General features: G+C 43.2%; 1 protein-coding gene and 1 long non-coding RNA gene across 8 annotated transcripts in view; one reads left to right on the top strand and one right to left on the bottom strand.

The window, feature by feature from the left end:
• The first annotated feature begins 1956 nt into the window (after window positions 1-1956).
• LOC132575913 (uncharacterized) lies at window positions 1957-2150 on the top strand. The gene is made up of 2 exons (XR_009555712.1): window positions 1957-2078; window positions 2113-2150. It is a non-coding gene; the product is annotated as an uncharacterized LOC132575913 (long non-coding RNA).
• Window positions 2151-12079: 9929 nt separating this feature from the next.
• The window catches only part of IQSEC3 (IQ motif and Sec7 domain ArfGEF 3), a 268326-nt gene continuing 254330 nt past the window's right edge, over window positions 12080-26075 (bottom strand). The window contains exons 10-15 of one of the 7 annotated variants that reach the window (XM_060245741.1): window positions 22861-22960; window positions 22180-22386; window positions 16428-16520; window positions 15757-15800; window positions 15594-15673; window positions 13203-13376 (exon numbers count right to left, since the gene is read on the bottom strand). In XM_060245741.1, the coding sequence (XP_060101724.1) occupies window positions 15599-15673; window positions 15757-15800; window positions 16428-16520; window positions 22180-22386; window positions 22861-22960 (519 nt within the window). In that variant the 3' untranslated portion in view covers window positions 13203-13376; window positions 15594-15598. Of the gene's footprint in view, window positions 13377-15143; window positions 15674-15756; window positions 15801-16427; window positions 16521-22179; window positions 22387-22860; window positions 22961-26075 lie in introns of those variants that run through there. The other 6 variants (XM_060245742.1, XM_060245739.1, XM_060245740.1 and 3 more) reach the window with 6 other exon arrangements.

Raw genomic sequence — 26075 nt, 5'->3', positions numbered from 1 at the left:
AGAGCACAGTGGGAATTACCTCTGATGCATAGAATCAGGATAAAGCATCATGTGTATTTATCTGTGGAGACGGTTGGATGAGATGAAATGAGTTGGTTGAAAGTTCATGCTGTGTTCCATACTTAATATCTATACTGTCATGTGAAGAAGACACAAAATCCACGCATCCACACAAGGGCTCTGTAGGACAAAACCAGTCTTTTTTGTTGTGTCCAGAAGACAAAAGACCTTCGATGTAGTGATGTAATGTACTCCCAGAGAAGAGCTAGGCCTCAATTACATTCTTTCTGTACCAGCTGAAGCTTCTAGATAGTCGTCAGGGGCAGAGTGCATTCCAATAACCTACCCTCAAGATTACAGTGTCACAGATTATGTGCATTAGTAGGTCTGGATCTTTCAAAATATATGCAAGTTTCATACTAGATGGAGAAGAACTGTAGCAATCAACATAGCACAACATGTTCTTGTCTAAAAGCTACTTCATATGTAGACCCCTTATATAAAGTCCCACTGGGAATGTATGTGCTACGAACTCTGGGTTGGAATCTACATATGAAAAACCCCATCAAAATCCATGCATCAAATTAGTCACTGCTAATTCAAGCCCTTCTGAAATTAGCAGAACTTTTAATTTAGCTGCATCTAATATGTCCCATTGATTTCAATAAGATTTATCTGGATCTGGGTCATGAAGATTTGCCAAGAATAGAAAAAACACTCTGCATCTACCAACACTAGGACATTAAACTGTTTATAAATGATCTGCAACTTTTATGACTGAATGACAGATGGGAGATTTCAGGTTTTTCGGCCATCCATGTTATTGCAGTAAAACTTATGTTTCTCAAAAAAAGAAATGATGCTGCTGATGCTACCCACAGAATAATGTGTAAAGAGCTCTTTGGTATTTACCCTAATGATTTCACTGGGCTTGAATGATTCTCATTGACTGAATTCAACCCCTGCTGGCTTGAATGGGAGCCAGCAGCTGGCACCTAAGTGTTGAGTAAAGTAAGAACATTGGGAGATAAATAACCATCAAAAGAAGATAAGCTATCTAAGCAGGTGCAAACAAAGCTCACTGTAAGCCATGAAAGGATACCTACATAACCTTTCTACAGATGCTGGTAAATATGCACTAAGGGGATTTTCAAAACCTGGAACAATTTACTAGAGAGCTGCTTCTGCTTGCATGCTGGGAAGGAAAAGCTTAAAGAGCCCTTTGCTGATACGAATGCTCCTGTGAAAGGCAATCAGTGAACTGAGTCTGGTGGAGCCATCTCCATCTGGGGCACCATATTTTCTTCAGTATGCCATGCCACTCATCAATGGCTTTCTTAATGGCCATTAGCTCTTTTGGTAGATCATCACATTCTCCAAAGCCTGGCTTTCCTCCACCTCAGTGAAGTAGGAGGTGACTCAAAAGACCCCATGAGGACCCCTTCCCTTGTTCCTTCAGAGAGCACCCATCATAGGGCACACATCTTATCAACATTGTAATTGACTCCAGCTAATGTTGTAGCCATTTTACGGTGTTGACCAGTCTCTTATTTCAAAAATACCCAGAATAGCAACAAGATGAAAGTGAGGAAGCAGATTTAGGCAAAGTCAAACAACAATCTAGAGATGTCCTGAACAGCATCCAAGGATATGTACTGGATTTATCAAAACTCTTTAGACTTTCCTCAGAATTCCCCTCAGGTTTTGCTTGAGGAGATTCTTCACACCCACCCTCCAAATACGTGTCTGAAAATTTTGCATGAGCTGAGACATTTTTAGTGGCATGTTGAGGCAGGTAGTGCAATGGGGCAGGAAGGACGAAACTCTGAAGGTGGCCGAGGCAAAGAAGACATATTTGCACAAGTGACATATCTCAATATAATTTCTAAAACTCTATTAATTGAACAGATAAAATACATCTTGTCTATTTTGTTACAAAATATTAGCCATTTGGAATCTTTGCTAGATGTGAGCACATCACTGTTCCCCATAGAAAGCTTCTCTTGAGAATATGTACAGCAGGAAACAGGTACAGACAGATGGACATACAGGTGCTCTTGAATAGCCTACACACATAGGTAAGTAACATCTTTTTGTTTTCTGGTCATGGAGGATGACCACATCTTTTGTTTTCTGGTCGTGGAGAATGACCACATTTCAGTGCGATGACCACATTTCGGTGGGATGTGCCAAGTGATAACCGAGTGCAAAGAAAATGAAAATGAAGAGATCATTAAAGCTTCTGACCTAGGTGCGGCTGTTAAGGAGTGATGCAGACACAGTGGCTAATCAGCCGCTAGAGAATTACGGACATCACTTGAGAACAACGACCAACAGTCTTAGGCTCTGGCTTTGGTGGTGGGTTACAGCAGAAGGAACATACTAGGATGGCCTAGTACAGCAATGAGACGCAACACAGTTCTTCCTGCATACACCGACAATCCCCCCACCCCTTTTTAAAGGTAGAATCTTCCTGGCAGGCAGTTGTTTCAGAAATCTTGGGGCGCTGTGTGTTTTAGAGATCCCATAAACTTCCACCAAAAATTGATTCAAAGCAACGGTACTAACTGTAAGTAGGTTGGGCCCCTTAGGGGAGAAAAGTGGGATAAAACTAAACTTCCCAAATGAATAATTTGGGAATAATAAAAAGAGACACTATTTACTGTGGAGCAAGATCTGTTAGCAGCTTAAATAGCCTAGCCTAGCCTGAGCTGTTCAGAGGTGGATGGGAGGCCTCCAAGGAAGACTGGGGCTGCTACGGGAAACCACCTCTGCTTATCTCTTGCCTTGAAAACACAAGATGGAACTTCATGGAGTTGCCATAAGTTAGCTGGGACATGATGGCACTTTTCAGGTTCCCTTTGTGCCACCTGTGACTAATGTAGAAGCTTTCTCTCTAGAAGAAAAAGATGATGTTATGTTATGGGTTTTTTGCATGGTTAGGAGCACATAGGAGCAGCAAAGAGGAAGATGCATTCGTAAGCATGTCTCTGTAGGAGTCTAGAGCAAAGCAATAACCACAGTAAATGTGGGCCAGTATGAGCTGGTACTAGAACTAGCTGAAATAACACTTCCCACCTCCTGCACTGAAACCCCACATAATGGTAAGAAACGCAGGTTTCATCCCTACATATATGACAGGGACAAAAAGGGATGAAAATTCAACAACTGAGCCCACGTTTTACTTAGATGTTTTAAATATGACTGCCCAGATCCCTGCTTCAAGGACCCCAGGAAAAAAGGGGGAGGATTCTACCATTCAAGTCTCTGGAGATCCTCCTTTGTTTATGACTGACTGTACTGTTTAAGATGGATTGCTGGTAGGGTATATCAACCGGAATAATCCTAAAGTTTTACCTATGCTACAAGCATATTAAGTTTAAACCAGTCAAACCATGCAATCCATAGCAGTTATATCCTGCTAGGATCATTGACTGATTGACTTTGAAGGGTATAACTCTGTTTAGTATTAGACACTTATTGTCACTCGCTTCCCCCCAGTCTCCCCCTGCAAGTCCTGAGAACTGTAGTCTAGTGAAGGTGCTGAGAATTCTTTGCTAGAGATCGGTACTCACCTTGCAGAATTGTTTTAGGGAGAGAAAATGAGACCTAAGACCATTTTAAGCCTTCATTAAAGGGTGCTGTTTAAATAAAAGAAGTATTTATTACAGAGCATCATAACCTCACAGAACCAGGTAGGCATTTGTTGTTTCAGACATTGCAATTCACAAGTGCAGTTTTTACAGCTGCTGAGCCAGCTGTGTGTTGTGTCTGTGTAGTGTGACTAAAGAGGTGCTGCAGTGTAACAGGCATTACTTGAGAACAGGACCAGCACCACGCTTTTTGGCACCCTAGGTGAGGCCCCACCCCATCCCACTGGCCTCCACCTCTGCTGACAGTCCCTCCGCCCTGACTTCCTGTCCTGCCCACCCGCTGGGCTGGGACCTTCCTCTCCCCCACCCACAGGCAAAGCCAGGCTGGGGCCCTGCCACCATTACCCCACCTACATGGCAGCTTCTGGTGCCCTCTCCCCCAGCTGCTGCTGCTGCCACCACCACACTGGTGAGGGAGCCAAACAGGGCTGGGTAGATGGAGGAGCACTTGGTGCATTCCAGCAGGGCTAGACGGGCAGTTCTGTGCTGGCCTTGTCCATATTCCTGCTGCCACGAGTGATGTGGGGGCACCCAGTTTGGCACCTCCCAAGGGCCACCACCCTAGGCAATGGCCAAACATCACCTAGCTGGCATGCTGGCCCTGCTTGAGAATAAGTATCACCAAGTTCTGTCCTAATTGCTGGATTTATTGCAGAAGGAACATAATATGCAGGGTGATGTAAAACCATGCACCCACTACCCATTTTAAAAGGCAGAATTTTGGAAATGTTTATCTGGCTATTCTAGCTAGTCCTTAATCTAAGGGTAGGGGTTTTCTTAACAGCCTAGAGAGGCCAGTTTAGTCTGAATTTAAGCAGGGTTGGCCCTGGTTAGTACTTGGATGGGAGCCCACCAAAGGAGACAGCAATTGCTATGCAGATGAAGACAACAGCAGACCACCTCTGCTCATTGCTTGCCTTAAATCCCCCATGGTGGGGTTGCCATAAATCGGTTGCTACTTGATTGCTCCCTGTACCTATAGATATTTTCTTAAGTGGAACTGAAGGTTAAGATATATCTATAAATCACAGAGTAGTGTTTTCATTTGTATGCCAGTTTACGTACAAATAAAACCAGATGGTGGGTCTTATTTGTGTATGTTGACTGTGTTGTGTTGAAGTTAGAAGGTGTTTTGGTTGTAGATTTTCCAGGCTGTGTGAGACCTGACCTGACAATGATAAGACCATGGCCACACAGTCTGGAAAATCTACAACAACCAATGGACTCTGGCCATGAAAGCCTTCAACAACATATTAGAAGGTATTATCCAATGTTCTTTGGGGCTTAATTGGCTAGGTTGTCGAATCATATTCTAGCCTTGGTTGATGGCTTACATTCAGGCCTTTTTTTTTGGTAACAGGAACTCCTTTGCATATTAGGCCACACACCTCTGATATAGCCAATCCTCCAAGAGCTTACAGGGCTCTTCTTACAGGGCCTACTGTAAGATCTTGGAGGATTGGCTACATCAGGGGGGTGTAGGCTAATATGCGGTGGAGTTCCTGCTACAAAGAAGAAAAACCCTGCTTACATTACACAGTGGTCATGAGAGCCTTGTCTGGTGTGAAGACTGGGGTGCCAGAGTAGGGCTAGGAAGACAGAAGTTCGAATCCCTACTCCACCGAGAAACTCATTGGGATGACTTTAGACCCTGCACTCTTTCCTCACCAGATTGTTCTTAAGGAAAAATTGTACCTCCTGAGCACAGTGGAGGATAAAAATGTATTGAATATTCTTTCTCCACTAGGAAACAGGAAATACATTTATTGTCGGAGAAAACTATTGCTTTGTCTTGTTTTGAATGCAAAAGAACTGAAGATCACAGCAAAAAATGAGCAACACTATTTAGCTTGCAGATGCTTGACTGGGAAGTCCGTTATTCTCATCACTTGGGGGCGGGGAGGGGATGTTGTCTGTTTTGGTGAACTGTATTGGACAATAACATCATGCATTGCATGGGGCACATCAGGACTTGAAAATTAATATGGTTCAATCTATCATCTCTCCAATGGCAGAAAACTAAAGATGGGGATTAACGTGGTTGCTTATCTAGGACTGCTTTGGTATGAATCTCTTGCAACATCTAATTGAACAGGCCCTTTGCAAGGCCCTAATGGATCTCAATTAACATGAATTTAATTAAATAATTTGGTATTGCCTTCAAGAAACTCCAAGGAAAACTATATAGCATGGATACCTCAAGAGGTTAAACAGCAATGGGATTTGTTGCTATATTGCTATATATATAAAATACGAACTTAGACCTCAAAGCATTTCTAGGACATAACTTTCCTTGCAAGTCCTAAAACATGGACACATTTGCTTGTGGTGAAACATTTTTTTTAAAAACAAAGTCTTGGGGGGGGGGGATATATTAAATAGCTGAAAATAATGTTTTGAATTTACCTAGAACCATTTAAAATAAGTCCTGCTATTAAAAATGCTCAGTCCAAATCCTGACACAATCCTGCACCATGGCTGGTATTCTGGTATTTCCTATATACGCTTATATATTGGATTGGTCCTCTCCAGACATCAGCCATAGCAGATTACCATTGGTTTGCATGTACATATATATATTTAGCCTGAGGTGGAATTCTAGCAGGAGCTGCTTTGCATATTAGGCCACACACCCCTGATGTAGCCAATCCTCCAAGAGCTTACAAAAAAGAGCCTTGTAAGCTCTTGGAGGATTGGCTACATCAGGGGTGTGTAGCCTAATATGCAAAGGATCTCCTGCTAGAATTTTACCCCTGTATTTAGCCACAAAAATGGCTCAGGCTTGTTCTGGTTCTTAGAGAAATACACTTATATTCCGGCTTCCTCTTGTAAAATACCAGAATGCTGGATCCCAGCAAACAGCTCTCAACAATTTCAGGTTCAATACTGCTAGGTAGGTAAGATACTGATTTCGTAGAGCCTCATTTTAGGCAGGGTGGGGTTTAAGACAGTCAATACTCAGGTCTGGAACATTTCATTCCCAGGGCACAGTCTTAGAATACGTTAAAACAATAACCATCAGGGATACAATATTCAGTCAATTAACTGGTTGAGTTGATTTAATTAATTTTTGATTAATTAAAATGATACCCAATTACTCAAGCAGCAAATTTTAAACATTTTAAATTATTTTAATACAAATACTTATCAAAATGGCATGTGGCAAGTGCCATCTTAGAAAAGGCATTCCCTCCCATGTGTGCATCACAAGGAGGGGCACCTCTTTTAAGAGAGTACAGCCTGCGTACATCGCCTAAAAGCAAAGAATGCTATTTTCTGTAAAATGTTTAAGTTTTTAATATGTCATTTTATAGCAGTTTAACTGACAATCAATTGATCAGTAAAAACTCATGGAACTGGCTAGGATTTCTTTAACCAAGCGACAGCCATAATGATATATTAATACTAGTGTCTCTGGAGAAGTGTTGAGATTCACTCCATCGCCACAAAGTAGTAGCAGAGACAAACGTTCCAGTTCTTGGGGTGTGAAATCCAGGCAGTTTTGAGTCCCAACACATTTTGCATTCTAGATTAAACAGGAGTAGGAAGGAGAAGAGATCAGAATTTCAGGTCAAGTTTCCATGATTGAATACTCTCACGTCCTCCTGAATGTATTATTAATGCTGCTGATCTCTCGTCTAACAAAACTTCATAAATACTTTATTAAAAAACACACCCCAATTATTTCCTCAAATTATTTAAGTGAAGGGTTTTTTGCCACTTCGTGTTAACTAAATTGGATTATACTCTACATGTATCCAAACACACAAGCTGTCCATTGCTTTACTAATGCACTCTGTTGAAAGATAAATTCCTTCTGGAAAAGAAGAAGACGACAACAACATTCTCAGAAAACTGGGTCATAAAGACAGGGCTAGAACTCCAGAAGCCCTCCCACTGTTGCCCCCCCCACCAGCACCAAGAATACAGAGCCCCACTGCCCCAGACATAGCGTTCCATCTATACCTTTTCCCTAATAGCCACTGATGTACCTCTGCTCCATGTTTATCTAATCCTCTCTTGAAGTTGTCTATGTTTGTAGCCACCATCACATCCTGTGGAAGTGAATTCCATGTATTAATCACTCTTTGGGTGAAGAAGTACTTTCTTTTATCTGTTCCAAGACTACTGCTCATTAATTTCATTGAATGGCCACGAGTTCTTGTATTGTGAGAAAGGGAGAAAAGTACTTTTTTCTGTGCCTTCTTTATTCCATGCATAATTTTGTAAACCTCTATTATGTCACCCCTCAATTATAATTTCTCCAAGCTAAAGATCCTTAACCTCTAACCTTTCTTCATAGGAAAGGTGTTCCATTCTCTTAATCATTTTAGTTGCCCTTTTCTGCACTCTTTCCAATGCTATAATATCTTTTTTGAGGTGCAGTGACCAGAACTGTACACAGTATTCCAAAGAAAGCCACACCATTGATTTACACAGGGGCATTATAATACTGGCTGATTTGTTTTCAGTCCCCTTCCTAATAATCCCCAGCAAAGCATTTGCCTTTTTACTAGCAGTCACACCCTGAGTCAACTTCAGTGTCTACTGTGACTCCAAAATCTCTCTCCTGATCAGTTACTGTCAGTTTGAACCCCACCAAAATACGGTATATTTATAGTTAGGATTTTGGGCTCCAATGTGCATTACTTTGCACATGCCCACATTGAACCTCATTTGCCATGTAGACGCCTACTTGCCCAGCCTCAGCAGGTCCCTCTGGACCACCTCAGTCATCCATGGTTCGTCTTCCCTGTCTCCTTGAACAACTTAGGGTCATCTGCAAACTTAGCTGCTTCAATGCTTACTCTCAACTCTGAATCATTAATGAACAAGTTACAAAGCACTGAACACTGAGCTACCCTACTGCTTATCACCTTCTGCTGTGAAAACTGCCCATTTATACGCACACGTTGTTTTCTGTTAATTAACTAGCTTTTAATCCACAACAGAACGCATTGTCTTATCTGAGTTTACTTAGGAGCCTTTGATGAGGAACTTTATCAAAAGTTTTTTGGACCTTTGTCCACATATTTGTTCATCCCCTCAAAGAATCCCAAAAGATTAGTGAGACAGGATTTTCCCTTACAGAATCCATGCTGATTCTTCCTCAGTAGCTTTTGCTCATCAGTGTGCCTACTAATTCTATCTTTAATAATGCACGATGTCATGCCAGCAATGTGATGTCCCATCTGAGTATTTTTTAAATTTCTCCTGCTGGCCTTCAGTTGGATGGAGGGCAACAAATAGGGAGATTAGGAGGCTTCCCACTTCTTCCACTGAAATGGGAGACCTGGTCTCTCTATGCCAGTCAGAGTAGACAATACTGGAAGTGATGTCATCCTGACCTTGATAATCCAGTGGTCTGACTCGAGGGTTGCCAGGTCCAACTTGGGAAATATCTGAGGGCTTTGGGGGTGGAGCCAGGAGCCAGATTGTGACAAGAATGACTGAACTCCAAAGGGAGTTCTGGCCATTACATTTAAAGGGATGACTCTCCTTTTAAATGCCTTCCCTCCATTGGAAATAATGGGGGATGGGACACCTTCTTTTGGGGCTCATAGAATTGGACCCCCCAGGTGCTATGCTGAAAATTTGGTACCTCTTCTCAAAAAGCAGCCCCCCCCCCAGAATCACAGATACCCACAGAACAATTCTCCATTATATCTTATGGGGAACGGTCTCCATAGGATATAATGGAATATCCAATGGACATTCAAACAACCCCCCCCCTCCCTGCTTTCTGATAGTGAGAGGAGAGCCTCAAACCAGGGGATCCCCTTCCCCCAACTGGGGATTGGCAACCCTGTCTGCCTCAGTATAATACCGCTTCATGTGTTCCAAGTGAAGTGTTTTAAAATTGGTAACAGTGCCATTTCTGCACGCTTTTAAAGAAGACTCTGAACATTCACTGTACCATAGCCCCTGACACAGAAGACCTTGGAGTATTTGTTAGGCCTTGTTCATCTAATTAGTCCAACAGGGCTGGAAGGTGGAGGAAAAAGCCAAAATGAAGGCCAAGAGTACAAAATTGCTGCTAGCAACTAACTGAGGTAAATTCACTCTGGTTAGCCCAGTGCTGTCTAATTTGAAGCACCTATGTAGGCGCAGCCCTCTTGCTATTATTCCCAGATGCTGCTTCAACACCAGCTGATGCCTGAGTTTTGTCTTGCTCACAAAGCAAAGAACCAACACATTTTCTTCTTTCTAAACAAATAAATGAGATAAAACTTGCTCTGCCCTATTTCCAAATCCTAAAGTTGATCTTCTTAAGCTGCGTAGGGAGATAGAATGAGCAAGAGCAAAGCCCTTAAGCTAATTAATACTGCTCCTCCCTCATGAGTGGGGAGATATTTTTTTTTTCTAAAAATACAACAGTAGCCCACTTTAATACAATCTTTTTGCACGTCAGCATCTCCGATAACAACAAGAAGCAGAGCTCTGCTTTCATCTCCTCCCACCAGAATTCCCAACCCACCTCACTGGGTTTTTTTTTCTTTTCTTGGTGAGAGTTTGTTTGTGAAGAGCAGGCAAGCCTAAAATACAAGGGAATCAACCTCTGTTATAGGCTTGTGCTTCCATGACTGGCTTCTCTAAGACACCAGCCCCTTCATTTAATTCAGTATTAGACACGACTAGGCTACTTTGCTTCTCTTCTGTTCATCTTAAGTAACATTTCATTCCACTGTATTAGAGATACTAATGAAGGAGAGGGGGAAATCATAATTGTCCTGACTGTTGGGGTTGCTATTTTATTTCTGGTTTTAAACTGAAACTGTTTTTAACTATTATTGTAAGCCACCTTGAAGCATGATGAAAGGTGGGAGATGAATGTTTACACAAACAAATAAGCAGAGCTTTTTTGTAGCAGGAACTCCTTTGCATATTAGGCCACAGCCCCCTGATGTAGCCAAGATGCAAAGGAGTTCCTGCTACAAAAAACCTCTGAAAATAAGGCATATTTCTCTGCCTCTGTAAACATATTAATGATTCAGGATGACAGCTCTCTAAGTAGACAAGCCAGTGGTTAAGAGAGTTGGTCTATACTTTTGGATATTTGGATTCGCGTCCCATGGAGACCTTGGGACAGTCATTCTCTCTTGACCTAACCTAGGGATGCCAGCCTCCAGGTGGGCCCTGAGGAACCCCTGGAAAGACAGGTCATCTCCAGGTTACGAAGGTCAGTTTCCTTGGAGAAAACGGATGCTTTGGAAGCTCCAGCCCCCAAATCTCAAGGAATTTCCCTGCCTGGATCTGCTAGGGTTGCAAAGTCCCTCGCTGCCTCTGGCACAGGACTCTTTTTGTGCACGCAGCGCGATGACATCACCAGGAAGTGACATCATCATGCAGGTGACATTGTGCGGCAACCACTCTTCTGGGAAAACTCTATGGTTTTCCCGGACGCTCTAGCCATTTGGGCGGGAAAAACTCTATGGTACCTATTGTACCATATAGCTTCCCCTCCCTAATGGCTAGAGCATCTGGGAAAACCATAGAGTTTTCCCAGAAATGCCTAGAGTGGCCACTATGCGACATCGCTGGTGCGATGTCACTTCTGGGTGACATCATCATGCAGGCGACACCGGGGGAAGTTCCCCCCACCGACCCAATGTGGGCCGGTGGGTTGGTAACCTCCCAGGTGGGGGAACCTCTGCTGGACCAGGGGCTTGGCAGCCTTAGGATCTGCCAACCCTACCCCCCATGCCCCGCCTATAGCCAGGAGAAGACTGACAACTAAACCTACCTCATAGTATCATTTTTGGTATAAAACGGGGAAAGGAGAATGAAAGCTTGTGTGCCTTGTAGAAAGGGCAGCATAACAATTTGACAGATAAATCAGTTACAGAAACTAGTCAGTAGAACCAGAAAAAAATTACTGAGGAAGGAACATGAGAATGGAAAAGCAAACCTAGGATCTCTTTGAAAATATATACACTGGTATCATGATGACTATGGCAAGAATGTACTGTAGGTATTATTGTATTATTACCTCAATTTCTCTCCCCAAGACATACAGACCTAGTCAAAGGTGGTTTTTTGAGGGGGAGAGGCTCCTGAACAAGGTTTGTGTACCAGCGATACAGAATCCTGTGACAAGGAAGTACAAAAATTAGCTGAGGGTGAAAGAGGAAAACAGCAAGAGACTGCCAGGTTTTGGGAACCTCCACCTTTCTACCCAATTAATCCTGCATAAAGTTGTTGTTTTACTCTGTTTTGTCAGTCCATTGCTGGACCTGATGTTGGACGAGTGGTGGAATATAAATCAATTGACTAAGATTAAAAAATAACAGAAAGGGACAGTCTTTTGAAGTTATTAATTTAGGCAAGTGGCCATGCCAGGAAGATTTCTAGATCATATCATTCCCCTTACCCTGACTTTACCAGAACCATCTGGTGTTTCTCTCGGCGGGCGTAGTCCATACACATTCAACCAGAAAAGGTGTTTATTTACAAGTGATGTAATCTGCTGGTACCCAGCAGAGCTTTCTCAGCACGACACTTTAATGTAACTGCAGAGAAGGTTGTAATGTCCAAGGTGAGGCCATCTTTGCATTCCGCCGCAGTACAGGATAGAGAGGAGCACTCTTTCTCTTTTTAGCTTTCTCTCTCTGACAATCTCTTTCCACAGCTGCACAAGAATAAGGGGGATGCCCCCTCCCTAAAAGGCAATGAGGAAAAAGCGTGGCAAGTGGCACAAGGTTTCAGCTCCAACTTAGCAAGCTGTAGTGGCGGCGGCAGTGGCAGCAAAGGCGGCGGCTCCTCAGCCCCAACAAGGTGGACTACTGAAAGTCCATGCCCCCAGAAAGGTAAGTAAAGTCTGTTTTGGTCAGAAACCTGTGGTAATGGTAAGACTCACTGGGAAGCTGAAAATGGAAGGGCAGAGGGAGAAAGAGAGAGAGAGATGGATAGATGGGAAATGGACAGAACTAAAGACACAAAGCACAGAATGGAGAAGCACAACAAAATAATGGCGGCAAAGGAATGGCATGTTGTTTGCGTGCAAGCATGTGCTGGATGGCTGGGCAGGAAACATCTTCTTGAGCTCTCAGACAGTTTCTACAGATGAGCTCCTTGCAAACAGAATCATTTCAAGAGAAATAAGGAGGAATTAGGTATGTTCGTAGTACATAATGTAATAATATTTTTTTGCTTTGTTTTTGCTTCTCTCACTTTTTTTTTTATACTAAAAAATAAATCACAAACTAGATTTTCTTTGAAGACAGAAAAGGGTCCCAGGGTTAAGTCTGTGCTGTTTTTTTTTTTTGGCCAGTGCTGGTGGAGCTGCTACACTAGACTGCGTGAGCCGCTGGAGTACCTGCGCTTCTCAAGCAAGGAGCTCGGGGGGCAGGTTTGGTGCGGGTGGTTGTAGGGTGGCGGCGGCGGCGGAAGTGGGGGCTGATGGATGATTTTCACTGGGGTCCCTTGGAGCCCACTGCCTAGACCGCGCAATGGGGTGGAGCTGCAGGAATCAGAGGAGACGTAGCGCGTCAGAGTCTGGTTGAGGGCCGGCTCCATTCGAGCGAGGCACGGCTTGTCCAAGACTATGACTTTGACAATCTGCTGGCACTGTACAAGCGTCCCTGCAGAGGCAGGGTAAGAGGGCACCAATGCTGTCTCCAGCCTCTCTCGTGGCATGTTAGGATGCGTGCTGGGCTGCATTCCAGTCTCGAGCCCCGGGACGGAGTTGTGCTGGTACGTTTGAAGCCTGTTGTGAATTGACACCTAGTTTAGAAACAGTCAAAGAAGCATTAAATGTTACAAGACTTCTTCCCGTCTACTGCTGCTGGCTGCCCTTCAACCCACCTCCTCCATCCATCGCTTGTCCCCAATAAGCCTCGGCCCACCCTTAAGCATCAGTGGCCTTTCTTCTAAGCATTCTGGTCCCACAAACCCTGCCAACACACCTGTCTCTTTCCACAATCCATCTCTACCCCACCCCAGAATCGTTAACCTGAAAACGTCCTTCTAGAAGAAATAAAGATCTCCACATAGCAAAGGCGGTGATGCTGTTTCCACATACAGCACAACCTCAACTATCCAGATTAAGCAGACACAATCTGATAGTGGAACTCAGAGCAAGTGAGAGAGAGAGATATTTCAGCTGAGGTGGCATAGGCAGTTGGATGGCTTGAGATACCACCTCTCAAGCCAACAAGAATGGTCTTATTATTTGGGCTGCTCTTTTTTCTTCCTGTCACATTTCCTTGCCCCCCCCCGCCCCTCGTAGTTTTTGTCTGTGATTGAAAACAACTAGAGAAAAGGACTCTCTTGTATGCTCTGTCAGGCCTTTTCCAGTGGAGCTCTGCTCTATGATTGGAGCTCCAAGGAGGTCTTGCATCATCTGTAGACCAATAGGGCAGAAAGAGGGAAGGATAATTGAGGTTGCACATATTTGCAAAGGAAAAAAAAAAGATGAGACTTGCTAACGCTCAGAGAAAGACTTGAGCTCTTCCCAGCTCCTGTCTTTTTGAGCAGGAAGGTGCACATATGATTCACTAATCTGTTTACAAAAAAAAAAAAAAAACTAGAAAAAGCAGAAATTTGACATAGTTCAGCCAACTTGCAGCTTGTTCTGATCCACTTGATGGTTTGCAAGTGAAAGGAGATGGTTTTTACATATGCCAAAAAGAGGAAGAAAAAGTATCCATCCAGCTTGTACAATGATTGAGGAGAAAAGGAAATTTGATGAAATGGCAGCAGATCAGGTAATCTCAGAGAAAAGGGAGATGCTCGCTTCTGCTGAGGAATAAGAGGAGGGAGAGGGGAGGAAGAAGATGTTTCTTCACAGAGAACATTTTTGGGGTTTCCCAATCTCAGTTTGAAAGCAGGAACTAAAGTGGCATGGAGATCCCTACAGGGCAATAGACACAGTCCTAGAATGTTCCAGAAGGGCACATCTGGGAAGTGAGGGGGGATTAGAAATGGGAAGAAAAAGACCTCTTCCATGGAGTACAAATGACAGGTGTGAGGGATATCTGCTTGGTTTGGGAATTCCCCCAATGAACAGAGAATAGTGAAGTGTCCTTATTTGCCTCCTTAGAATTCTACATCCCTGAAGTGAAAACTCCTTCACAAAGAAGAAATGTCTGTGAGCCAAAAGGTGTGTGTGAGGCCTTAGAAATGTCTGTTCCTCTTCTCCATTAGCAGGAGTAGCAGGATAATGAATTAGCTCCTGTGAAACACATCTTCATGAGCGGACCTTCAGGTATGGATTTTTTCCAACAGGCCATGGAAAAGAAAGCTGTGGGGTAAACAGCCTCAGAGAACAGAGGCCCAAAAAGCAGTAACTGAGAAGAGTATCTGAAAGGTAACAGGGCTAGGTGCCAGTCTAGAAATGGAGGTTTTTTTAAGGAAATGGATATTAGTGGAGAGCTGCAGCACCTGCTCCCTTGGGAAATAACACCTGCAGGGAGATGGAGGCAGAGATAAATGGAGGTATTTGCTAGGTGAAAGAGCCTGGGGAGGGGAGAGGACAAAAAAGCCAGGGTGAATGAAATAGTCTGGAGATTTCTCGCAGATGAGTTTACCTGTGGAGATGGGATATGTAGAAGGACTCCTAGAACAGAGTCCTTACTCTCAAGGAATAAAGTTCCCTCAAACCCCCTCCCTCAGTTGGCAAATGTTTAGCCTAAGCTTCCATGAAGAATCACAGTGAATACGTTCTAGGCCTCAACTGAGGCGATAGACATTGAGGCAGAACAGCCTATGAGGGAAAGATCACAGCAGTTAAGTTTTAGCAAAGGGGAAAGGCCTCTCAGGGGAGTTCATCTCAGCTGCGTCTCTGATTTCTCCTGAAAGTGTGTTGGGGTGAGGGATGAGGACGGAGCAGGTTAGTCTCCAGAGTTCGGGCACTCGCTCCATGAAGGATGTGTTAACAGTTATAGAAACGGCTTGAAAAAAATGCTTTGAAGTTTAATCTGGATTTGAAAATTGTATTACCCGTCCTAGCAGTAACTTTTTATTGTATCTCTGGAAATTGGTAAAATTGTCAGTCTGGCTGGGGAGGCATTGATTAAAACCTGAGAAAAGAAACAACAGAGAATGTAAGAAGAGCTGAAGTGAGGGAGAATTACTTACCTCAGCTGCTCTGCATTCTACTTACCTCCACTGTGCTGTCCGGGATCTTCTCCCCCAAATCTTTTTTGGCTGAAAACCCAAACAAATCCCTTCTTCAGTTATGGGAAGGAAAACACCTTAAGGCAAGAATTTCTACCAAACAGGGGCTTCACCCAATCAAAAACCCCCACAAATATCTGCATGAGTTTTATCAATTAATCGATAATTAATTTATTGAATTTACACATATGGGGGGAAAGCACACTTTTCTTGCTTTTAGATTATAAACATATGACCTGACACCTTCTTAGAAAAGACTTCCCTCATGTGTGATCACCTCTTCTAAATTAGTGCCTACCACAAATAGTTTTTGCATGAAAGTAATTAACAAGATTTTATAACATCCCTATCAACCATTTAGTGGAGTATGGGGTAACCAGGCTCCTCACTATGGCAGGAAGCCTCCCGTTGGCAGCCCTTTTTACCCACTGATGCTCCAAGCCAGAAACTCTATGGTTTTACCATAGTTTCTGCAGTTTCCTGGAACTACAGTATGCAGTGCACACAACATGGGCTAGTCACACACTGATAGCCTCCCAGTGTTGTGAAGATAAATCGAAGAAAGGAAACTGCTTTGGGTTCCCACTCAGGACAAATGAAGTAAATGAATAAATTAATCTTCTGGCTGAAAAGTGAAGACCCAGAGAAGACTCTAACCTGTTGGAGATCCTTGTTTGGATTGTGTTTCCATCTGAGCTCCGTTGCTCCTTAAGGAAAGATTCTTTGCCCCATGTTGTTTCTCCAACTCCCCTGGAAGCAAGGGGGAAACCATCAAATGAATGGAGAGAGGAAATCAAGAAAAGTACAGCAACAGGAGAGAAGAATGTGAGATATGGAAGTAAGGCAAAACAGAAGAAAGCAACTAGATACAGGCAGAGAAACAGGGTGGAGAATGCATACCCTATGCACACACATGCAATGCACATGTAAGAGCACACACATAAATATATACACATTACTCTATACTGCATTATCTAGTAGTAACCAGACAGGCTTCTGTACAGATGGTAAAAGCTGCAGAATCAGGCCACCCACAGAGAAGGTAGGGGCCTCTATATACTCAGTGGGTTTGCAAAATATGCTGAAAAATATGCCTTTGTAAATAAACCAATTTTTTTGGGGGGGGGGGGGGGGGCTTTTAAAATGGCCTCGTGAAATGTGCTCCAGGGGGCAAGAGTTGCTGCTGGGATTCAGTTGAAAGGGATGAAAAACAGAAAGGAAGGATGAGAGCTGGGGGAGGAGGGAATGAAAGGGTTCCAGCTTGTTCCCTTCTCCTGCAATTCTGTACAGGTCCCAGGCCTGCCAGACATAATTTCCAGCATTACTTGGATCTACTGCAACCAGGGATGAGTTTATGATTTGGAAAATATCAAACATTTATGCCTAGTGTCTACATTCTGTGCAAAGGAAACACAAATCCTGCAACCTGTATAAATTATGCACAAGAATATTTACACGTATTTCCTTGTTTGGAATAATTTATTCTATATCTGCTGAACAAAGCAGCAGAACGAGGAAGCTCCATGCAATCACAAAAGCCAGAAATATGTTTTTCAAATTAAAGTTGAGTTTCTCTAGAATTTTTCTTTTCTTTTCAGGCTGGTGTCCAATTTGGGCTGGGCCAGGCTGGTGTCCAATTTGGGCTGGGCCAGGCTGGGTGAGTGCTTTCAATGAACACTGTCACCTTGTGTCAAAAATATTCTCTATCTGGAGATTTTTCAGGGAGGCCACAAACAGAATTTGCAGAGAGACAGCTCTACTCTTCTTTTCCTGATATCTATTCAGGGTGAGTGCAACATCACCTGCTGACATGCTGAATTGATGGTATTGTGTCATTGGTAAGCCAATTCAGGGCAAGAAGTATTGGCCTCACTCTGAATCAGTTTTCTGATGACATCATGCAGATAAATCTGATTGGTTACATGGTGCATCCTATAGACTATACTGGGGTGTGGCCCATGGAATGGATCAGGCCTCCAGAAGGCCCCTATAAGACCCACAAGCAAGACTGCTTCCTTCTCCCTCTGTTTTGCTTCTGTGTCACAACTTGTCTTGTCAGGATTTCTCAATCACACAAGAGCTACAGAGCAAAGCCTCTATTTTCTCCATTGGCTGAGGCTCCTCTCTTAGAGAAGAATGGGGAGGAGGAAGTGCTTGCTTTGATACTGACCACAATATTCAAGAGTGCTAATACTTTAAGCTTTTTGTTTGTTTGTTTGTTTACATCTTCAGTTGTGCTTTCTGTGTCCTTTATAAAGTTTGTAGCTCTGCTATGTGGCATTACATTTTATGTCACACATGGCCTGGCCCAACAAGGTCTCATTTATGTCAGATTTAGCCCTGATAACAAATGAGTTATGCTATCCAGACTATGCTATCCCTAACTGACTGGGATAAATTTTAAAATGCTTTCATTCAAAGTTTTAATTTCTCAATGAACATCTGCACATGTAAATTTCAGAATAGTTAAAAAATAATTTTATAACTCACTGCAAGTTTCAAAATAATTTTATAGCTGTTTTTATCCTCATATCAAAATTGTGCAGTATATTTACTATTTTTCTTATTGTACAGAGTCCTTATCTGAAACTGCGCCACAATAAGTCCATGACAAAAGTAAAACTGGAATTCAAATCATTTTTCCCTGCTTACTGAATCTCTTTAGCTTTTTATAGATAGTAATTTTAAAAGCATATTAATATAAAGCAGGTAAATGTTGCTTTTGAACCACGGGATGGATAAAAAAAAAATCATGCCAGTTTTACTGATTCCTCTTATCCGTTCTCATGATTTTCTGAACTGTTTTCCAAAGTCAAACCGGCAAAAAAAAAAACACTGAAATGTGCAACAGTTTTGCTTTTGCTATGACTGCAAATGCATAGGCATTCCCAGCACAAATAGAGGATCCGCATAAACTGGTTAGCAGCATATTCCTGCAGTTCTCCAGCCATCTTGCTGTTTTCCTTTCCAGGCAATCTGGACAAAAATGACTCTACCTCTCCCCATATAACATTCGCAATGAAAAGATTTAGAGACTTTTAAAAAATGGAAACTGGGAACAGAGGAACTAGAAGATTACAGCAACAGATCATTATAACATCATTATAATGCTATTATTTTTGAGAATTCTTGGAGAACAGGAGAGGTGCCAGAAGATTGGAGGCAGGTGAATGTTGTCCCCATCTTCAAGAAGGGGAAAAAAGAGGATCCAGGTAACTACTGACCCGTCAGCTTGATGTCTATACCTGGAAAAGTTTTAGAACAAATCATCAAACAGTCAGTCCTGGAACATTTAGAAAGAATGGATGTGATTACTAAGAGCCAGCATGGTTTTCTCAAGAACAAGTCATGTCAGACTAACCTGATCTCTTTTTTTGAGAAAGTGACTACCTTGCTGGATCAGGGGAATACTGTAGACATCGTTTATCTTGATTTCAAGTAAGGCTTTTGATAAGGTTCTCCATACTATCCTTGTTGACAAGTTGGTAAAATGTGGTTTGGATTCTGTTACCGTTTGGTGGATCTGTAACTGGTTGACAGATCGCACCCAAAGAGTACTTGTGCATGGTTGCTTGTGAATGGTTCCTCATCCTCTTGGAGAGCAGTGACAGGTGGAGTGCCTCAAGGAACTGTCCTGGGACCTGTTTTGTTCAACATCTTTATCAATGATTTGGATGAAGGAATAGAGGGAATGCTTATTAAATTTGCAGATGATACTAAATTGGGAGGGGTTGCAAACACAGAAGAAGACAGAAGCAGAATACTGGATGACCATGACAGGCTGGAAAACTGGGCTAAAATCAATAAAATGAATTTTAACAGGGATAAATGTAAAGTTCTGAATTTAGGCAGGAAAAATCCAGTGCATGGTTATAGGATGGGGGAGACTTGTCTTAGCAGTAGTATGTGCGAAAAGGATCTATGGGTCTTAGTGGATCATACGCTGAACATGAGTCAACAGTGTGATGCGGTGGCTAAAAAGGCAAATGCAATTTTGGGCTGTATCAACAGAAGTATAGTGTCCAGATCACGTGATGTGATGGTATCGCTTTACTCTGCTCTGGTAAGACCTCACCTGGAGTATTGTGTTCAGTTTTGGGCACCACATTTTAAGAAAGATATAGACAAGCTGGAACGGGTCCAGAGGAGGGCGACGAAGATGGTGAGGGGTCTGGAGACCAAGTTCTATGAGGAAAGGTGGAAGGAGCTGGGGATGTTTAGCCTGGAGAGGAGGTGGCTGAGAGGTGATATGATCACCATCTTCAAGTACTTGAACGGCTGTCATATAGAGGATGGTGTGGAATTGTTTTCTGTGGCCCCAGAAGGTAGGACCAGAACCAATGGGCTGAAATTAAATCAAAAGAGTTTCCGGCTCAACATTAGGAAGAACTTCCTGACCGTTAGAGCGATTCCTCAGTGGAACAGGCTTCCTTGGGAGGTGGTGGACTCTCCCTCCTTGGAGGTTTTTAAACAGAGGCTAAATGGCCATCTGACAGCAATGAAGATCCTGTGAATTTAGGGGGAAGAGTTTGTGAGTTTCATGCATTGTGCAGGGGTTGGACTAGATGACCCTAGAGGTTCCTTCCAACTATATGATTCTATTGCCTTATAACACCATAGCTGCTGCTGGTTTTTAAAAAGCCCTCCTCTGAGGCACAGCGCCAACATTTGTAGCCATGAGGGGCTGAAGAAAGGGAAACTGTGCCGATGTGAGCAGGATCTCTGAAGACATGTCTTCTTTCAAATAAGGCTTGGCAAAGCAGTGGAAAACTCAGAAAGTGGATGATTAGAGGATGTGCTCTTTGCAGACACTCAAAAATAAAGTGCTTTGGTTTGGAAGCAAAAATGGAACAAAGCATCTGTGTGGAAGCAGCCTGATACTCATCTAGCAAAAGCAAATGGCACAGTCCCTTATTTAGGTCTACCCTTATCCCACCACCTTCTGTTTGTTGTGATATTATTCCACATGCTGGTAGACTCTGATACGGGGTTCTTTCAGACTAGTGGGCCTTTGCATCCATTCTGAGACGGTTCTGTAAGGCCTGTAGCAGTGTGTTTTAATCCACTGTGACATGACTCTTACTTCGTCGTTACAGCCAGAGTAAATAAAAAGACAAAGTTTTTTTTTAAATGTGAGGGGGTCCATGCAGGACAGCTTGAGGAGTCCTTCTCCTCTTACTTTTTCTGTAAGACATTTCTGTTTCGTTTCCTTCACGGAATCCCTTTTTAGGTAAAGCAGTATTCAACATGAGCAGGATTATTAGTTCCTGTCTCTTAACAGTGGCCCCATGGCGCATAGTGGTAAAACAGCAGTACTGCAGTACTGTGGTCTGAACTCTCTGCTCACAACCTGAGTTCGATTCCGGCGGAAGCTGGATTCAGGTAGCCAGCCCAAGTTTGACTCAGCCTTTCATCCTTCCGAGGTCGGTAAAATGAGTACCCAGCTTGCTGGGGGGAAAGTGTAGATGACTGGGGAAGGCAGTGGCAAACCACCTCATAAAAAGTCTGCCGTAAAAACGTTGTGAAAGCAATGTCACCCCAGAGTTGGAAACGACTGGTGCTTGCACAGGGGACCTTTCCTTTTCCTAACAGAGACCAATATGCCAGTGCTATCCAAGCTGGCAAAACATTTTTGACTGACCCTTCTGTAAATAAATTGTATGTGTGGTGTGGTTCAGCTAGTGGGCTGAAACCTTGGAAAGGAGGTGAATGTGGAGATAGGGGAGTCTTTTGGAAGAGATAGTGGGAAATATGTATCAGATCTAGTACATTGGTGAATTGAAGAGGATTTTGTGCACCCATGCATGTGAAAGATAAATAGTAGCAGGCCAATTGGGAGAATACAATATTTCAGAGACAAAACTGCCCTTTCTGAAACACACATAGCTCCTTATGTACACACATATCACACACATACAGAATAATATTGGTCATTTTTTTTTCATATATAACTCCCAACCAAATCGTTTAAGAACACCACTTCACCCACTGCCCACATCACAATCAAGGGTGCCATTTTGGAACACAAGTTCTGACCACATGTGGCTATTCCTTTGGAGCATTTACTTATCCTGCATACTGAGGGTTTAATGTCACAGTCAATAAAATGGGTCTGTTTCCATGTCAAAAGTATAAAAGACTTCACTTTAAAACCAATTAGTGCCAGATCATCCTTTGTTGCTATTGCTGTTATGAAACATTTTTTTTTTTTAAGTAGCTGCCACAAAAGCTCTTAAATTGCTAACGGGAGAAGTGTTACAATTTAATCCTGAACAGATCCCCCAGAGGAAGGTTTTAATTTTCACTGCAAATCTTGTGCTCCCTCTGTCCCCCTTTGAAAGCAGAAATGGCACCCCTGCGGACCACAGACAAAAAAAAAGATACCCAAGACACAGACATATGTACATACAGACAGAATGACTGCATGGAGTCTGGACCAGGCCGGGAGCCTTACATTCAATGCGAATCTGTTCTAGCTCCATCACCTCTGCTATTGACTCTTTTAGGTCCTCCACAAATTTCTGCATTTCCTCTGCACCCAGAGCACAGAAATGGAGTACCTGTTTCTTCTCAGAGCCTGAAACTGGAGTCACCAAAGTGATGCCATGGGGGTAATCTAAAAAAAAGAGGGTCAAGAATATGAAACGTGCACTATGGGAAAGCTGATGCAGTTCCATTAATTATAGATCAATGAGTAATAAACTTTGTAGCTAACCTTTATGCAAAATATTCCTATAACGAGAAGGTTCAAACTGAAGCGCATAGTCAATATTATTAAGAAGGTTCTCTGAAATGGTCTTAAAGACAGCATGCAATTGACCAAGTCTATTACACTTATATATCACTTTTCCTTTAAGGAGTTCCAAGGGACTTACAAATAGCTCCCCATAGTCTCCCATTCAAGAATCTTCCAGGTCCATACACGCTTCGTTTCAGCAACAGAACTATGTCCTATACCTTCAAACCATTCTCTGATTAAGCAAAAGACTCCGTAGCCCCCCAAGGTTTCAAATCTATGGGGCAAAACTGACACCATAAATCCTGTCCCCTAGTGGAACCTGGCAACTTTCCAAGATGGTGGCAGACTTACATTCGTTCTCAAAGAGGTGGAACTGCATTCCTAGCAAGCCAACTGATTTGCAAAATGTGTAGGTGGAAGAACTTTTCTTCTTGGGGCAAAGCTTAAGAATCTGTTAAAGGACAGAGTGGAAGGAAGAGAATTTTGAATGCATCAGTGAAGATCACTCAAAACGATCACTCAAATACAATACAAAGAAGGCAATGGGTGGAGGGGAAGACCCACTAATGCAGCACCAGAATATCTCATTGGCTGGGTACAGATGGGCAGCTTGGAGCGGCGTGGCAGCCTCCCATCTCAGAAGAAAGCTGGCATAGTGGAAAGCGCCTTGGGGCAGTCAGACGGCAGGTGGCCCACTGCTGGAACAGAGACAGGCTGTGCGTGCCCCGGAGGATCAGTCATACCATTCAAGCGAATGGGAGTCGCTTTCCCTGGCACTCCCTGGCCGTTCAGATGGTCAGGAAAGGTGCTCCAAAAGCACTTCAGTGATCTTTTTAAAGCACGAAAAAGATGGCAGAGAATGAGGTAAGGGCGAGAGGAAGGAAGGCCCCATGTGTCTGTGTCTGAATGCGCCCTTTTAACCTGGATGTAGGAGGTGCCTGTTTCGGCCCAAATTGGCCATCTGGATTCAGCCATTGACTTGCATTAAGGAGTCTCTTTTGCTGCAGACTTTGGGCTGGATCCCCGGATTCATTCTACTAACAGTGATGCTTCTCTCTGATAGTCTTCTACTGGCACCAGAGGAAGGCACAGGTATTAGTTGAATGGATCCAGCCCTCTATACCTTAGTCCTCCCTGGCTCTTCCAGGTTGGGCTCAACCAGGGCTTTTTTTTTTTTCCTGGAAAAAAGAAGTGCCAGAATTCTCAATAGGGAAATGAAAGACAAACACACAGGTACACCTCATGAACTTTCAAACATTTTGTTGAGAAATTTGTTTCCATGAAGAGCTTCCGGAACTCCGTTCTGCTGCATTCCCCCCAGAAAAAAAGCCCCAGGCCTAAGATTGTAGAGCTACACATTTCTAATTATGAGCAAATCTCAAAGAGGCCCTGTTCCCCATTGTGATGATTTGGCTACAGATGGGTTTGCACATCTAAATGAAAATATAGGGTTCCCCTGGGAACAATGTAGTATAGTTTAAAAAGGCTACAAGTTAAAAACCAGCATAGACAGATTCCAGAGAACTATGCTGTAGGCAGAGTTTTATGTATACTACAGGGAGCCCTGTCAAACCAGCCTTTGTCAATTTCACAGACATTTGCTCTTGGAAAGTTAACTGAGCTGCTCCCAAATGATGCAGGATAGACTCAGGCGGTCCATGTTTATTCTCACTTACAGTGACGCTTGCAGTCATCACGCAGTAGCATCCACACAGAGTGCCTTGCACTTTGGCTAACACACTGCCACTGAATTAGTGATGGAAAGTGCTATCAAGTCACAGCTGACTTTTGGCAACCCCGTAGGATTTTCAAGGCAAGAGATGAACAGAGATGGTTTGCCATTGCCTGCCTCTGCATAGAAACTCTGATCTTCCTTGGTGGCCCCTCATCCAAGAACTAACCAGGGCTGGCCCTGCTAAACTCCTGAGATTTGACAAGATTGGGCTAGCCTGCCCCATCCAGGCAGGGGAATGCACTGAAATTAGTAAAACAAAGGTAGTCCCCTGTGCAAGCACCAGTCGTTTCCGACTCTGGGGTGACATTGCTTTCACGTTTTCACGGCAGACTTTTTACGGGGTGGTTTGCCATTGCCTTCCCCAGTCATTTACACTTCCCCCCCCCCCCAACAAGCTGGGTACTCATTTTACCAACCTCGGAAGGATGGAAGGCTGAGTCAACCTTGAGCCGGCTACCTGAACCCAGCTTCCACCACGATTGAACTCAGGTTGTGAGCAGAGAGCTCAGACTGCAGTACTGCTGCGTTATCACTCTGCACCACAGTGACAGGACACTGAAATTAGGGATGAGCAAAAACTATGTATTTTATAAATTTCCTTTCTTGCTGACTATGGAAGTTTGCTGCCATACTGCTTTTATGGGACAGTGTTGCCTTAGAGCTGAAGGTGAGAATACAGAGGGTCCCTTCCACCTTTCATCATTGATTCTAAATTTGGTTGCACTTCTGTTCTTTTCTGTGGTGTCGACCTTTTTCCAATAGTGGGCTACATAATCAAAAATCCATATGTCTGCCAGTTATGTTAATTTTTAATGATAACAGCAGTGACACTAGATTTTCAAAAATATGAATTTTTAGTAGTAATATAAGAACAGTGTAATCAACTTTATTTGTGCAAAAGGGCACAGTTATGGGTCTAGTGCTAGACACTGATCAAATTGATCAGGCCAGTGTGGATAATAGCATTTAACAAGCTGCACTATTCTCAAAAACTGTGTGGTATATTCAATCAGGGCGCATTTCAGTTCTGAATCCTGGTAGCTGAGGTAGCTTCATTTTCAATTTCTCAGCTTCAATTTCAACAGTTTCATGAAAGAGAATGTACATTCACAGAGCCAGGTGGCTCCAAACATCAGCCAGTTTGACCACATAGCCAGAAATTACAAGATCATTCTGGGATTCATATGGTGGTGGTGGTGGAAAGTGATGATGAAAGTGGTGATCACATAAGGTTTTCAAGGCAAGAGACTTTGGAGGTGGTTTGCCAGTGCCCCAGTTCCATGATGTAGGTGTAGCAGAATCACACTTGACCAGATAAAAAAGACTGTCAGCTAAAAACTCAGGCAGGCTGCACTTTGGCCCTCAGGCTACATGCTGGACACCTGTGCTCTGATTACTAATTGTATGGGAATAATACAATTCCCCTGAGATGACCAGGTCACTACACAGAGGCAGGCAATGCCAAACCAACTTTGAATATCTCTTGCCTTGAAAACTCTATGGGGGTTACCATAAGTCAGCCACAACTTGACAGCACTTTCCACCGTCATAAGTAAATCCTCTCTTTTTAAGTATTTGAAGGGCTGTCACTTAGAGGAGGGCAGGGAGCTGTTCCTGTTGGCAGCAGAGGAGAGGACTCACAATAATGAGTTTAAATTAAGGGTGGGATATTAGAAAAAACTTTTTGACACGAAGAGTTGTTCAACAGTGGAATCAGCTACCTAAGAAGGTGGTGAGCTCCCCCTCCCAGGCAGCCTTTAAGCAGCAGCTGGGCAACCCTTTGTCAGGGATGCTCTAGGCTGATCCTGCATTGAGCACAGGGTTGGACTAG

This window comes from Heteronotia binoei, chromosome 8 (assembly GCF_032191835.1).
Source record: "Heteronotia binoei isolate CCM8104 ecotype False Entrance Well chromosome 8, APGP_CSIRO_Hbin_v1, whole genome shotgun sequence".
NCBI lineage: Eukaryota > Metazoa > Chordata > Lepidosauria > Squamata > Gekkonidae > Heteronotia > Heteronotia binoei.
Note: the sequence above shows the minus strand (reverse complement) of the source record. Positions and strands in the feature narration are given on the sequence as shown.